The 12793-nt window shown below is 47.9% G+C and overlaps 1 protein-coding gene and 1 long non-coding RNA gene across 2 annotated transcripts in view; one reads left to right on the top strand and one right to left on the bottom strand.

The window, feature by feature from the left end:
* Positions 1–217: 217 nt before the first annotated feature.
* On the bottom strand, positions 218–3385 carry LOC148218573 (serine/threonine-protein kinase pim-1-like). Its single transcript, XM_088157829.1, has 6 exons — positions 3341–3385; positions 1778–1912; positions 1645–1695; positions 1047–1416; positions 662–838; positions 218–393 (listed from the first exon to the last, which is right to left on the bottom strand). The coding sequence occupies exons 1-6, from the start codon at positions 3383–3385 to the stop codon at positions 254–256; spliced, it is 918 nt and encodes a 305-aa protein (XP_088013955.1). The 3' UTR covers positions 218–253.
* Positions 3386–3551: 166 nt separating this feature from the next.
* Positions 3552–12793, top strand: part of LOC148218569 (uncharacterized) — a 386417-nt gene continuing 377175 nt past the window's right edge. Inside the window, exons 1-2 of the long non-coding RNA XR_015800327.1 lie at positions 3552–3651; positions 3765–3854. This is a non-coding gene — a long non-coding RNA (uncharacterized LOC148218569). The remainder of the gene's footprint in view (positions 3652–3764; positions 3855–12793) is intronic.

Genomic DNA, 12793 nt, shown 5'->3' with positions numbered 1-12793 from the left:
CATCACGATGCCATTGAGCTGCAGGGGGATGTTTCCCCTTGTCCAGTCTGTGGCAACTTCACTGCACTGTGCCACCACTTCTCCAATAGGACGAGGAGCCCTGAGCCGCTCCCTCCACAACTCGCCGGGGACCCACGGAAGCGTCTCCTCGGCCGCGCTCTCTGCTCCGTGCCACGGCCACAGGGAAACGCTCTGGGGTTTGCTTTGAGCGCCATGAGACACGAGCAGCTGGAACTTGCTGGGCTCCTGGATCCTACTGTGCAGAGGGATGGATCTCTGCTGTCTCCTGGGCCAGCTGGGGGTTCTGCAGCCAGGAATGCTCAAAAAGGTCTTCTAGGCATGGCCTGTCTGCAGGGTCCATGGATAAACACCACCTGATCAGGTGCTGGCACTCTGCAGAGAGAAACCAAAAACCCCTGGTCAGCTCCTGTCCAGGCTCTCCCAGATTCCACAGTGCCCACCCCACACTAGGAGTGCTCGGAGCTGCACCCAAAGTTTCCCATCCATCCTCCCTTTTGGAGCAGAGCAGCACACATGCCATCTCCTCCAGCTAAGCCCAGGAGATCAACCTCCTCCCTAGCTGCAGGAGCAGGACGCTTATGTGCCAGCTGCCATCTCCCAAGCCCCTTCTTGCTCCCGTGCCTTGAAAACATATCCCCACCTTGAGACACCCGGGGTGGCAAGAAGTACTGGCCCCGGACGATGTCCTCAGGGGTTTTGAAAGGAAGGTGCCCGCAGACCAGGTCATAGAGCAGGATGCCCAGGGACCAGATGGTGGCTGGCTGGCCATGGTAGCAGCCGAAGAGGATCCACTCTGGCGGGTTGTACTGCGGCGTTCCTATGGGACACGGGCACAGCTCATCAGGCCAATGCTGCTCCCTCACTCCCAGACAGCTCAAACACAGCCAGACCCTGCCCCAGCCAAAAAACAACTTGGCTGCAGCCGGCTGAAGAAGGATTCCCCCTACCTCCCTCCCTCCTTCTTCCCCTGTGCCAGCAAAGGGGAGAACCTCCGCTGCCCAGCTGGGCCCTGGCTTTGGGCTCACCTGCCATGTGGGTGTAGAACGTGTCCTGGAGGAAGGTTCCGCAGCCAAAGTCAATGAGCTTCGCCTCGCCCGTGGCCAGGTCAACGAGGATGTTCTCGGCCTTGATGTCGCGGTGCAGGACGCCGCGGCTGGTGCAGTGCCGCACGGCCTGCAGCACCTGGCGGAACAGCCCCCGCGCCACGGGCTCTGGCAGGAACCCCCCCGCGTCCAGCAAGTGCCACAGGTCCCGACAGCGCTCCGGACGCTCCATGACCAGCGCGAAGCCGTCGGGCAGCTCAAACCAGTCCAGGAGCCGCACGACGCCGCAGAAGCCAGGGCACGACACCATCCACAGCAGCACCAGCTCCAGTGGCACCAGGGCGCCGTCGTGCTGCGGAGGGACCGCGATGCCGTCAGCCGGGCCGATGCTGCGCCGCGCCTTCGGCACCCCCTGCCCGGCGCCACCGCAGCTCACATTGCCCGGCCCGGGACGCTGCGCGGCCCCCGCTCACTCCACGCTCGCTCCCCTCGCAGCGTCCCGGCTCCCACCCTGCCGGGCCTGGCCTCAGCCCCGCCCGGCACGCCCCGCCGGCTGCTCCCGCTGGCCCCGCTCACTCACCAGCTCAGCCCACTCCCAGATGCGATCCCGGCCCACTCGCTTGATGGCCACCTGCAAGCCAAGATAAGCGGCGGGCTGAGCTCGTCGCCCGCCGATCCCCCCCTCCCCGCTCCGAGCCGGCCCCGTCTCTTACCGGAGCGCCGTCGGCGAGCCGGGTCCCGGCGTAAACGCTGCCGCAGCCGCCCCTCCCCAGCAGCGGGCCCTCCCGGTAGAGCTGCTCCAGGGGAGGCTTCTCCGCCCGTGCGGACGGCACCGCGCTCTCGGCATTCTGCCCGGGGCACCCACTCGCCCCAGGCGCTGCTGCTTGCCCAGCCGCCCCGGGCTCCGGCGGCTCGGGGCCGGCGGCCGAGCTGACGGGCGGCGGGGCTCGCACCGGGGAAGCTGCCGGCGACGGGGCGGGAGCCGGGCGGCTGCGGGGCGGCTCCGGGCGGAACCGCGGGAGGGGCCTCGTTCGGGGCCGGGGCCGGGCCAGGGCCCGCGGCAGGCGGAGCCAAAAGGCGATGATGCTCCAGCACCACCACCAGCAGAGTGAGGAGCTCCTGCAGAGGCTCTTCAAAAGGCGCCGCAGCCAGTGCGGACAGAGGCGGGCAGGGGCCCGGCTCGCCCACGGGCGCCTTGCGCAGCGCGGCATGAGCCGGGCTGGGAGAGGTGGAACGCGGACGGGATGGAACGGGAGTAGAGGGAGTGTGAAAGGGAGAAGGGGACGGAGAGCGAGTCGGAATTCGAGCGGAAAACCGATCGAGAGAAGCGCTGCTGCTGCTGCTGCTGCCGCTGCTGCGGAGCCGCCGGAGCGCGCGGCCGTTCTTCCTCCGCGAGCCCAACGGAGGAGCGGCCGCGCGCCCCGCGGAACGAAAGAAACAAACAAAGAAATAAAAAACGAAGCTAATTCGTATTAGAGTGAGAGGAATGTTGAATTTCTCTTTACAAATGAGCTGTGGATCTGCTTGTAGATAAGGCGAGCACTGAGAGATAAAAGAAACAATGGGATGGATTCCATGATTGATTAATGGAAAAAGATATTTGCCTTTACAAACAAACTATAGGGCTGCTGATAAATGAAACTGGATATCGAAAGATGAAAGAAGGAACGGGGGAAAAACTATGAATTCTATAAGAATTAAAAATTAAAAGGGAGGGTTATACATTAGAGGGGAATTTCAGGTATCAGGCGTTCCGGGAAGTCTGTGCCTCTCAAGTACCTCAGCCAATGGGGAAAGAGAGAGGGAAATGCGGCCGGGAAAATAGGATAAAAAGGAGGCTGTGCCCTCCAAAAATTAGAGAGATCCCAGGGGAATGACCCATGGCCTCTCCCTTTATTCGAATGAAGCAAAAGGGACTCCTCTGTCTCCTGTTTGGACATAAACCTCTGGTGTGTGTGGATTAATTTTCCTGACAGCACTCTCAGGGCCCATTCAAGACTCCCCAAAAATGTCCCCAGATCCCCTGAATGCTCCCAACCCCATAGATGCCCCTTTACAGCTATTTCTGGGAATTCATCTCCTGCCATCTCCCACGAGCTCACAGCACCTCATAACTCAGCCCCCCGGTGAAAACTCCTGTCCTGCCCTGCGCCGTAAGGAGCCCAGTTAGAGCTCCCCAGGCTCCCCCGAAGTTCTCCCTTCCCGTATATGTTTCCCTCTTAGGATCTGAAGCCGCCACTCAGAGGCAAACGTGTTATCCAAGTGCCTTCCCACACCCCCAAACTCTCCATAGGAACCACTTCCCGGACTACAGCTCCCATGATGCTCCGCTGTCCCGGTAAAACGCCATTCTAACCATGAATTCATCTCCCATCATGCCCCGCGTCCCAATGAGTGACACTGCAGCTGCGCTTACAACTCCCGTGATGCTCCACGGCTCCATTAAACCTCATTATACCCGCGCCTACAACTCCCATCACCCCCCGCGCCCCGCAGAGCCCCGTTAGAGCCCCCGAGTGCCCGCCCGGACCCCGAATGGCCCCAGATTCCCCTCCCTGACCGCCAAGGGCCTCCCTGAAACAGCCAGGTAACATCCGAAGCCCAGACTTTCCCTCAGCATCTCTAAGTTCTCTGTTAGGGCCCACTCGACGCTCCCAAGTGTCCTCCCGTCCTCAACTTCCTTCTAAATTCTTTCCCCAGACCCAAAATTGCCGTGAATGTGCCCCAGAAATGTCTCCCTGGATGCGAAGTGCCCCCCGGACCCTGTCGGAGAAAAAGATGATAATAAAGGTGACCAAATGACTACAAATATTACAAATTATCAAATATTATAAATTATCATAAAGAGGGAGAAATAAATAACCAGGAGAGTTTATTTAATTAATGAAGGGAATTGTGTTACTTAGAACCATTGGCCAGTAATTTTTTTGGTTACTAATAATGTACAGAGTTTTATTATAAATATAAAAATGTGTTTATAAAAATATAGAATAGTATTACTATAAATAAGAAAAATATAATTATATTTTAATATTTAAGAACATTTTTAATTTAAAGAGAAATTTAATTTTATTTTCTATTTTGGGTTGTCAGTCAAAGGTGGGTGATATCATGACACAGTTATGATGGGGGTGAGGAGCAGGTTGTCCAGACAGGGCCAGCCAGCAAGGGGCTCATTCTTCTCTGTGCCCAGAGCTCCTAAGGAGACATTCAGCATCAAGATCACTCTGGAAATGCTTCTCTCTGTCATGAATGTCGTTCTATTTATACAATTTATCAGAGAACAAGGTTAAATTTTGAGGCAATTCTTTTAATAGCAACAGTTGTATATAAATGAATACAATCAAAATATATTGGATACGTATATCTGAATATATACAAAATTTGGCAGTTAGTAATTTAGTGTAATTGAGGCTCCTATAAAGCATAAGCAAAACCAACCGGGGCTACGGGGAGGGGCTCGCCCTTCCTCACGTACTGAACAATCAAGCCAAAATTCCCACTTATATACTATATGCTAATACATATTCATACAGAAGTTTCTAGAAAACTCCTCCTAGTTTCTGTTCCTAAAATCTACGTCACTATGTGTATGGGACATGCTCTACTAATGGGTTAGGGGGTCTCTCATCCTTTTGAGGGTCTTATTTCTGATGAAGGCTCATCATCGTCATCAATGACCGAGGTGTGACCTGCAGGTAGCACAGGTGCCCTGTGTGACTGAGCAGATGTTTTCCATAATAAGACTCTAATTAAATCCCATGCCTGGAATCATCCCATTTTGGCCCATTCCAAGGTCAAAACTTTCTGTTTCTAGATGCTACTTATCAGACCTATGTCCTTCTACTATTCCCTTCCAACATCTGGAGGATTCCATCTGCTTTGTCTCACTCATTTCCTTTTTTTTTGGCTTTATAACAATTATTTTCTATTGATATGAGTACAATTTTGCTAATATAGTTACAATTTAGTTAGCACGAATCACATTTATCACATACACACATATCTGTGAGACTTTCCTGTCCAATCGTTATCCATCCTAACCCTGGCACATCCCAAGTCTGGCAATTTGCATGCACAGAAAGCCAAAACTCGGCAATTCCCCGGTTCCAGCACCAGCACTGCTCAGATCTGGTGATTTGTGGGTGCCAGCACTGCAGATCCAGCAGATTGTTGACGCTGGCAGTGCCCAGGTCTGGCGTTTGCCAGCATCGGTGCCGCCCAGAGCCGTCAGTTTCCTGCTGCTGGGGCACTCGGGGGTTGTGGCTGAGCAGGAAAGGTGAGCCTGTGCCGGGAGCTTTTCTTGGCTGGAGCAAAGGCTGGGCACGCAGAGACCTTCCTGGCACTGTGCCCTGGGCCAGCAGGGATTGTGCTGCTGGAGCCCACCCTCCATTTCTTCTGTCAGGCAGCTTTAGGACATGGAGGAGCCAGAGCAGACCCTCGGCTTTCTGGATTCATCCAGAAGAATCCTGTGTGTGAAGCAGCCTGGGAACAGGGTTTCCATGCCAGGGTGGGCAATTCAGAGCCCTTTTCTCCCCCATGGGCTGAGGGTGTGGCACTTGCCATTGGCAAGGGCCCTGCAGGTGCCAAAGGGGCCGTTTTCAATCTGCTGAGAACAGTCGGAACTGAGAGCCTGTCCTAAACCTGCTTTTCCTGCAAATGTACTCAAGGAATTCTTTTTTTTTGCAGTCTCAGCCCCTGTGTGTGTGCAGGTGTACTGAGTGAAGGATGGAACGGGTCTATTGGGGGGGGGGGATGTTCTCCTTCTCTAGTGGTTTTGGGTTTTGTTGTTCTTGTTGGATTTGTTTGGTTTTTTGGATGGGTTTGATTATTGTGGTTTATAATTTTAAATTTTATTTTTTTATCAGCTCCTCCTGGCAGCTGTGGGCAGAGCTCTGTAGCTGTGTGTGACACTTGTGTGTGGCACAGTGAAGGTGTCCAGGGGGGCCTTGCCCGAGCTGTGTGCAGAGGAATCCCCATCAGGCCAGGCTGGGGGTGCTCCGTGGCCGGTGCCTTGCGTTGACTGGAAGCTGCCATGGAGCGTCTCCAGGGATGGAAGGTTGGGGCTGCCAGGGCTGTGGTGTCACAGACAGGGGAACGCTGGGGCTGCCACAGCTGCCGTGTCCCAGAGAGGGGAATGTTGGGGTGCCCTGCTCCTGGCCCGGCCCCAACAGCTCTGCCAGCTCCTCTCAAGGACACCAAGGCTGAGCCAAAGGGTGAGAATTGCGGGAGGGGCTGAGCTGGGAGGGACCCGGTGGGATCATGGAGTCCAGGGCCCGGCCCTGCACAGACAGCCCAACAAGGGGAGGCTGTGCATCCCTGGGAGAGGTGTCCAAAGGCTCCTGGAGCTGTGCCAGCCTTGCAGCTGGGAGCATATTTTGGGGATCCTGGTCAGTGATGGAGGATCAAAGAAGGAAGGAAGGAAGGAAGGAAGGAAGGAAGGAAGGAAGGAAGGAAGGAAGGAAGGAAGGAAGGAAGGAAGGAAGGAAGGAAGGAAGGAAGGAAGGAAGGAAGGGTGGGTTATGAATGTTGTTCTATTTATCCAATTTATCAAACAACAAGATTAAATTTAGCAGCAGATTTTTCATAGTAATTTTTATAAATTTATACAATCAAAGTATTTGAGATTAATACAATCAAAGTATAGAATACATATATTTCAGGATATGTAAAATTAAAGAGTAAGTAATTTAGTATAATTGAGGTTCGTATAAAGCATAAGCAAAACCGACCAGGGGTACAGGGAGGGACTCGCCCTTCCTCTCATACCAAAGCATCAAGGCTAACAATCCCACTTATATACTGCAGGCTACAGAAGTTTATAGAAAACTCCTCCTAGTTTCTGTTCCTAAAAATGTACGTCACTGTTGTTTGATGCATGCTTTACTAATGGTTAGGGGGTCTCTCATCCTTTTGAGGGTCTTGTTTCTGATGAAGTCTCATCATCTTCATCAGTGTCTGCTGTGTAACCTTGCAGGTAGCACAGGCACTCTAAGCTTGGGTTATATAACTAAGCATAAGTTCCCACAGTAAAATTAAGTTCCATGCCTGGAATCATCTCAATTTTGCCCATTTCAAGGTCGAAACTTTTATTTCTCGATGCTGCTTGTCAGACCTACGTCCTTCTACTATTCCCTTCCAACCTCCTTCTTCAACTCCCAACATCTGGAAGATGTCCTTGGCCCTGTCTCACCCATCTCCCCCCTCACTCTGTAACAATGGTCTTCTATTGATCTAAATACAATTTTGATATTATACTTAGAATTTAATTAGCACAAATCACATTTATCACAATTCCCCCATTTCTCTTTTTGATCATATTGATTCGTGCTCTAAAAAGTTGTTGCTTGGTATTCTCTATGTTCCTTCATACTAGCCTCCAATTTTTCTCATATTTCTCATGCTGCATTCAGCTCTTCACACTCCTTCTCAAATTTTATTAACATTTCTCGTACCAGTGTATTGTCTTTTCATTAAGTCACCATTTTCTCGATCTCTCTCCCTCGAGTGCAAGTGGATTGTGCTTTCAGTACCATCAAAAAATTCAGTTTTCTTCTTGCTGTTGATTCTGGATCCATGGGCATGGCTGTAAGTTGCATTCCTTGAATTACTGAGTGGATTAGTCTAATTAGACAGGGTATCATGCAAGGCAGAAACAATAGTCCTAAACCAGAACATAATAGCATGGATCCCAATTTTTTCCACCACACACCCCCAAAGAGTTTATCCCACCAATCAACTTTCAGGATAGAATTCTGGTTTTGAACTGGTACATGTGCCACTCTTTTCATTTCATCAGCAAGTTTTGTGATGGCTTCCCTGTGATCATCTATTTCCACACAGCATTCAGATTGATTAAACCTCCCACAAACTCCTCCTTCTTCTGCCAGCAGATAATCCAGGGCAATTCTCTTTTGATGTACAAATGCTCTCATCTGTGAATGCTGTTTGGCCAACAACTTTAAATCATCTGCCCTATGGTTTGAGATGACTTCCACTACTGCCTGGAGCCTTATCAACCAATTTAATAGGTAAATTGGAGTTCTGTATCCCCAAGACCCGTTCTGAGCCCAAGTAGCAGGTTCATAATGTGCTATAATACTTTCTGCAGGCCATTCGTCATCTTTCCATTTTTGGTTTCCTCCTGCCATTGGAAAGTCGAAATTTAGTTCTCTTTTCTTTCTTTCTAAGGTTTCATAAAGTGGTGTGCCTAGTATATTGCCCTTAGACCTTGGTCTGACAAAGAAGGAGGGTCGTAGAACTCCTAAGGTACAAGTTCCTTCCCACTTTCAGGGTAGTTCACTGTATGCTCATTGCCCTCAAATCCAATATCTTCCATCAGGGGCTTTCCATCTGTTTTCTGTGTTTTCTGGTTGTTCCCAATAAGATTTTAAGTCTTTTATGGATTGGGAGGGATTAGATCCAGGACTGTTATGCCAGCACAAATCAGTTTGGTTATTCCACTAACAATCCATTTCTTTCGTTATTCCCCAATATCCAGTAGGACTCTTGGGTTGCCAGGTCTTTGTGTTATTGTCTGAATTTACTACTAAAGTAGATAGGCAAGGAGTACATCCCACCACTTCAGTGTATTTTCTCCCTTCCCGAGTTATACAAACTGTCCCAATGACTTGATGACTCAGGACCCAACCCTCAGGCTGCTTTAATGTCTTAGAAATTTGAGTATGATTCCATTTTAAAAATTGTTCTGGAGCCAAACCCTCACCTCTCCATGGCCATCTTTCAACCATTCTAAGTCCTCCACAAACAAAATATTTAGATAATCCCAATTCTGTGGCATTTTCTTGCATCAGATCTACAAACAGATTTTTATTTGAAGTTGGCAAATCCCAGTCACTATAGTGCTGTTTTAATTTTTTATACAGCTCATCCAGTTCCTCTAACTCTTTCCCTCTGATCTTTTTCTTATCCGTCATTGTTTCTTTCTGTTTTCCAATTAATTTTCTCTTTGGCCCTTTTCCTTTTTCATCCTTTTCAAAACACAAGAAATTTTCATATCTAGAACAAAGTTGATCATTGTTAGGATAAGGAGCTCATCCACTGAATCCCAAATTGTTTCTTACCCAATTTTGTACTTTTCACACAAATTTCTAAGAACCTGCTACAATCGTAACAGGCAGCACTAATGTGTGAATGTGCCACAAAAACTGATTCCATCTTATCCTTGACCCACATGGAATGATTGCATTTGTCACAGGGATCAGGAATAGTTTGTTTCTTTACTGCTGGTTCTTGCGTTGCTTGTCTTCTTGTAATTTGTTCCTGCATGGCTTGTTCTTTTCTGCTCCATGCTGCCCTATGGCTTTGGCCAGTTGCCAGGGGTATTATTGTAAGCACAGTGAAAAGAATCCTCAGGAATTTTAACTTTCTACCTGTCTCAAGGCCCCTTGGATTGCAACCAAGGGCCGAGATGTCAATCTTCTCGGTAGCAAAGCTTTCATCCTGGGATTTGTCTCTTTTTGGCATTCTTGGCCTCATAAAATTCGTATAAGCCATTTTAACTTTTTCTGTTCCAAAGATGGCACAAAGTATTTGTAGTTCTGCAGCACTGCCTTGTCTCTCTCCCTAGATTGATCAGCTATTTTTCCTAATTCATTAAAGCTCCAGAGATATGCCAACCACAACAAGATTTGTTTTCACATGACTTGTCCCAATGGCATTCCAAAAAATCACTAATTTTTTTTTTTTTTAAGTTAGCTGTTTACATACACAACTTAAACAAACCAATTGTCTTTTTTTTTTTTTTCACTCTAGTTACTCTTCACTACGAATTAAAACAATAGGTACAAATAACACAAATTTATGGATAACACTTTAAGCCATGGTTAGTAATTTCCCAGTGTGTTAATTGTTTTTGGGCCCTCTTAATAACAGGTGTTACCAGTCTCTTTTTCTGGAGTTGTAGTTCTTCAAATAAATCAGTTAATGTTGACTATTGGAGGCTCTTGGAGAAATTTTTCAATCCTCCTGAGCTGTTTCCATTGATCAACGAGGTGTCTGATTCTTTCCCATCAGAGCTGTTCTGCCTTCAGGTTCAATGAGGTTGCAGTTGGCAGCCAATTCAGGATGTCCAGACTTTGATAATGCACCTCTCAAAACAACTTCAAACTGGTATTTCAAACAGCAATGCTATATAATAATATTTTTCACTGCATATACAAAAACCACATCCCCCCTTGGTCCCAAAGTACAGAGGTTCTATGCTAACTTTATATAGACTGTAGCCTTTTGGCACCCAGCACCCTCCTTAGCTTCACCATGGATTTCTTACAATTTTCTTGAGTAATTTGTTTCCTAATTTGAAATACTCTTATACACCCATAAAATTTTTTAAAAAATGGTCACAAAGTGCTCTCGTGCCCCAGTGAATCCCCCCATGTGAGCTGCCTGGGATCTGTCGGGCCAAAGGTCCCGGCCCCGCTCTTCTACCGTGGGCAGAAGAATCCATCCTTCTTCCAGGGTTACCCCCAGCTTCTTCACAGCCTCCACTTCTGCCAAGGAAAAGCATGGTGCCCCACCCTGTGCTTCTGCTTCCCCAAAAGCCACACTCACACTGCTGCTTTCTCCCTGGGCTCCCCTCCTGCTTCATCATCAGCCAAATCGTTTCCTCTTATTTTATGATGCTTGTATCCCCAAATAGTCTGTTCTGTTGGTGTTGAATATTGAATTCTGCAGCTTTAAGACTGATTCCAGGAGTGAAAGAGGAGAGAAAAAGTGCAGAATTAGTTATCAGAAACTACACTGACTCCCCCGCATTCCTGCTCACAGACTTAGTTGTCTGCAGTGGACAGCAGGAGAGAACTTTCTTTTGTTTTTGGTTAATTTTTTTTTCCCGAACCAATTAAATCAAAAAAGTTCCCTGTAGTGTCTTTTTCCTCTTTTTTTTTTTGTTTTTTTTTCCCTTGAATTATTTAATCCTGCTTTGGACTAAAATCCCAAGAAAGCACTGGAAGCTCACACTGTAGCCCACCAAGCCTGGCCTGGGCCAAGGCATTTCCCAGCACCAAAGGAACTGATACCCGACTAAGTAAGTTAAGCTGCAACTCATAAAAAACTCTTTTGAATCTGTCATCTCTTCAAAACAAGAAGTTTTGCTGTTCAATATTGTTAATTTTTATACTGAAAAGTGTTTTGCCTGTTAAATAAACAGTTTTCTTTTCTTTTTCTTTTCCCCACTTCTCTCCGAGGAAATATTTTTCCCCTAACCAACTAGAAAAAAAAGACTGCTTAAATTTGTTTACTAGAAAAACCTTATTTAAAAGTTTCCTCCCAAATTTCCCTAAACTAAAACAAAGTCCCTGTGTTTACTAAAAACATGATTTCTTCATTTTGAGAATCTACTTTCAGCTTTATCAAGGGCTCTTCTTGTGTTTTGGTCCTCATTAAATAAATGAGCCCCTGACACTTCTAGTCTTCTTGAAGCATTTTTTTTATTTTGCTGCCTTTTTTTGTAGATTTTTTTTGGTATATGTCCTTTTTCTATGGCAATAGAAACAAATGGGTCCTGTACCCCTAGAGACCGGATAAGAATTTTGTAAATGTCCTTTTTTGTGACAAGAAAAGCTCATAGGTCTCGTGTCCGCAGAAGTATGACCTGATTTTTTTTTTCTTTTTATTTTTTTCCTGATAAATTCTTTGTGTTTGTGGTTGCTTGTATTTCTTGGACTGCTGCCATTAGAATCCTGGCTTTTATTTTTTTTCTCATCTCTCCGAACATACGCTTCTTGCACTTCCTTTAACAACGCCTGAAGCCTCCTATCCTGCCAATCTTCCAATTTTTCTAACCTCTTCCTGATGTCCCCCCTTAAGACTTAGCTACAAGTTGTGTTTTCAAAAGGGCCTGCCCTGCTGGCGTATTGGGATCCATGCTTGAGTACAATTGCAAATCCTTTCTTAGTCTCTCTAACCATTCTGCTGGGGACTCATCTTTCCCTTGGTGCTCACTCAGAGATTTCCCTATATTTTGTCCCCGGGGCACTGCTCCCTGAATACCTTGGATAATCATCTACCTGAAATCTTTCATATTTTGCCTATGTTCTACCTCCTGATTATTACAATTTGGATCTGCCATAGGCCATTTCTGATCTCCCTGGTCTGGGCCCTGATGATCTCTATTCCAATCCCGTTTTCCTGACTGTCTAATCATTTCTCTCTTCCACTGTAAACAAGATTCCTAAAATAGACTGCAATTCCACTCAGGTGTAAATATTCGCTCCCAATAACTGATCTCGTCTCTCTGCTACTCCAATAGGATCTTCTGGCATCCTGCCCATCTCTTTCTTAAATTCCCTAACATCCCCAGTGTTCAGGGGAACACTCACGTAACCAATAGGTCCCTGTCCTGGGGCCAGATTTGCCATTGGAACCTCTCTAAGAGGGTATAATCTATCCTCCCTTCCTGCTTCCTCGCCCTCTTTGTTACTTTCTTCCTCCTGTTCCCTCCTGCCTCTAGTTCTGTGTGCTACTGGCTCGTCCTGAATAGGGGGTGCATCGGGGACCAGGGGCTGGCCAGGCTGGCCAGGCTGTCTGTATGGGGGTGGGAGGTGATCTAACGGGTCCCATGGCTTTATCTGGTCCCTTCTTGCTGCCTGTCCTTTAGTTTGCAAAGGGTATAACGAATAACCTTCTTTTCCTGCCTTTGAACTATAAATTCTTCCCCCCACACACACTTTTGGAAGCCACAAAGCAGCTTATTCACTTTCCTCCTG

The sequence above is a fragment of the Sturnus vulgaris genome, unplaced genomic scaffold (genome assembly GCF_052056855.1).
Source record: "Sturnus vulgaris isolate bStuVul1 unplaced genomic scaffold, bStuVul1.hap1 Scaffold_180, whole genome shotgun sequence".
Classification (NCBI taxonomy): Eukaryota; Metazoa; Chordata; class Aves; order Passeriformes; family Sturnidae; genus Sturnus; species Sturnus vulgaris.
The sequence above is the reverse complement of the archived record's forward strand: the minus strand, read 5'-3'. Positions and strand labels throughout refer to the sequence as shown.

What these genes read in the sequence shown, in the direction of transcription:
- LOC148218573 (XM_088157829.1), bottom strand. Translation starts at nt 3,385, where the DNA reads ATGGGAGCTGTAGTCCGGGAAGTGGTTCCTATGGAGAGTTTGGGG. An exon ending in GGCTCGCCGACGGCGCTCCG is followed by an intron (nt 1,696 to 1,777) that starts GTAAGAGACGGG and finishes CTTGGCTTGCAG; the next exon opens with GTGGCCATCAAGCGAGTGGG. An exon ending in TCTGGGAGTGGGCTGAGCTG is followed by an intron (nt 1,417 to 1,644) that starts GTGAGTGAGCGG and finishes GTCCCTCCGCAG; the next exon opens with CACGACGGCGCCCTGGTGCC.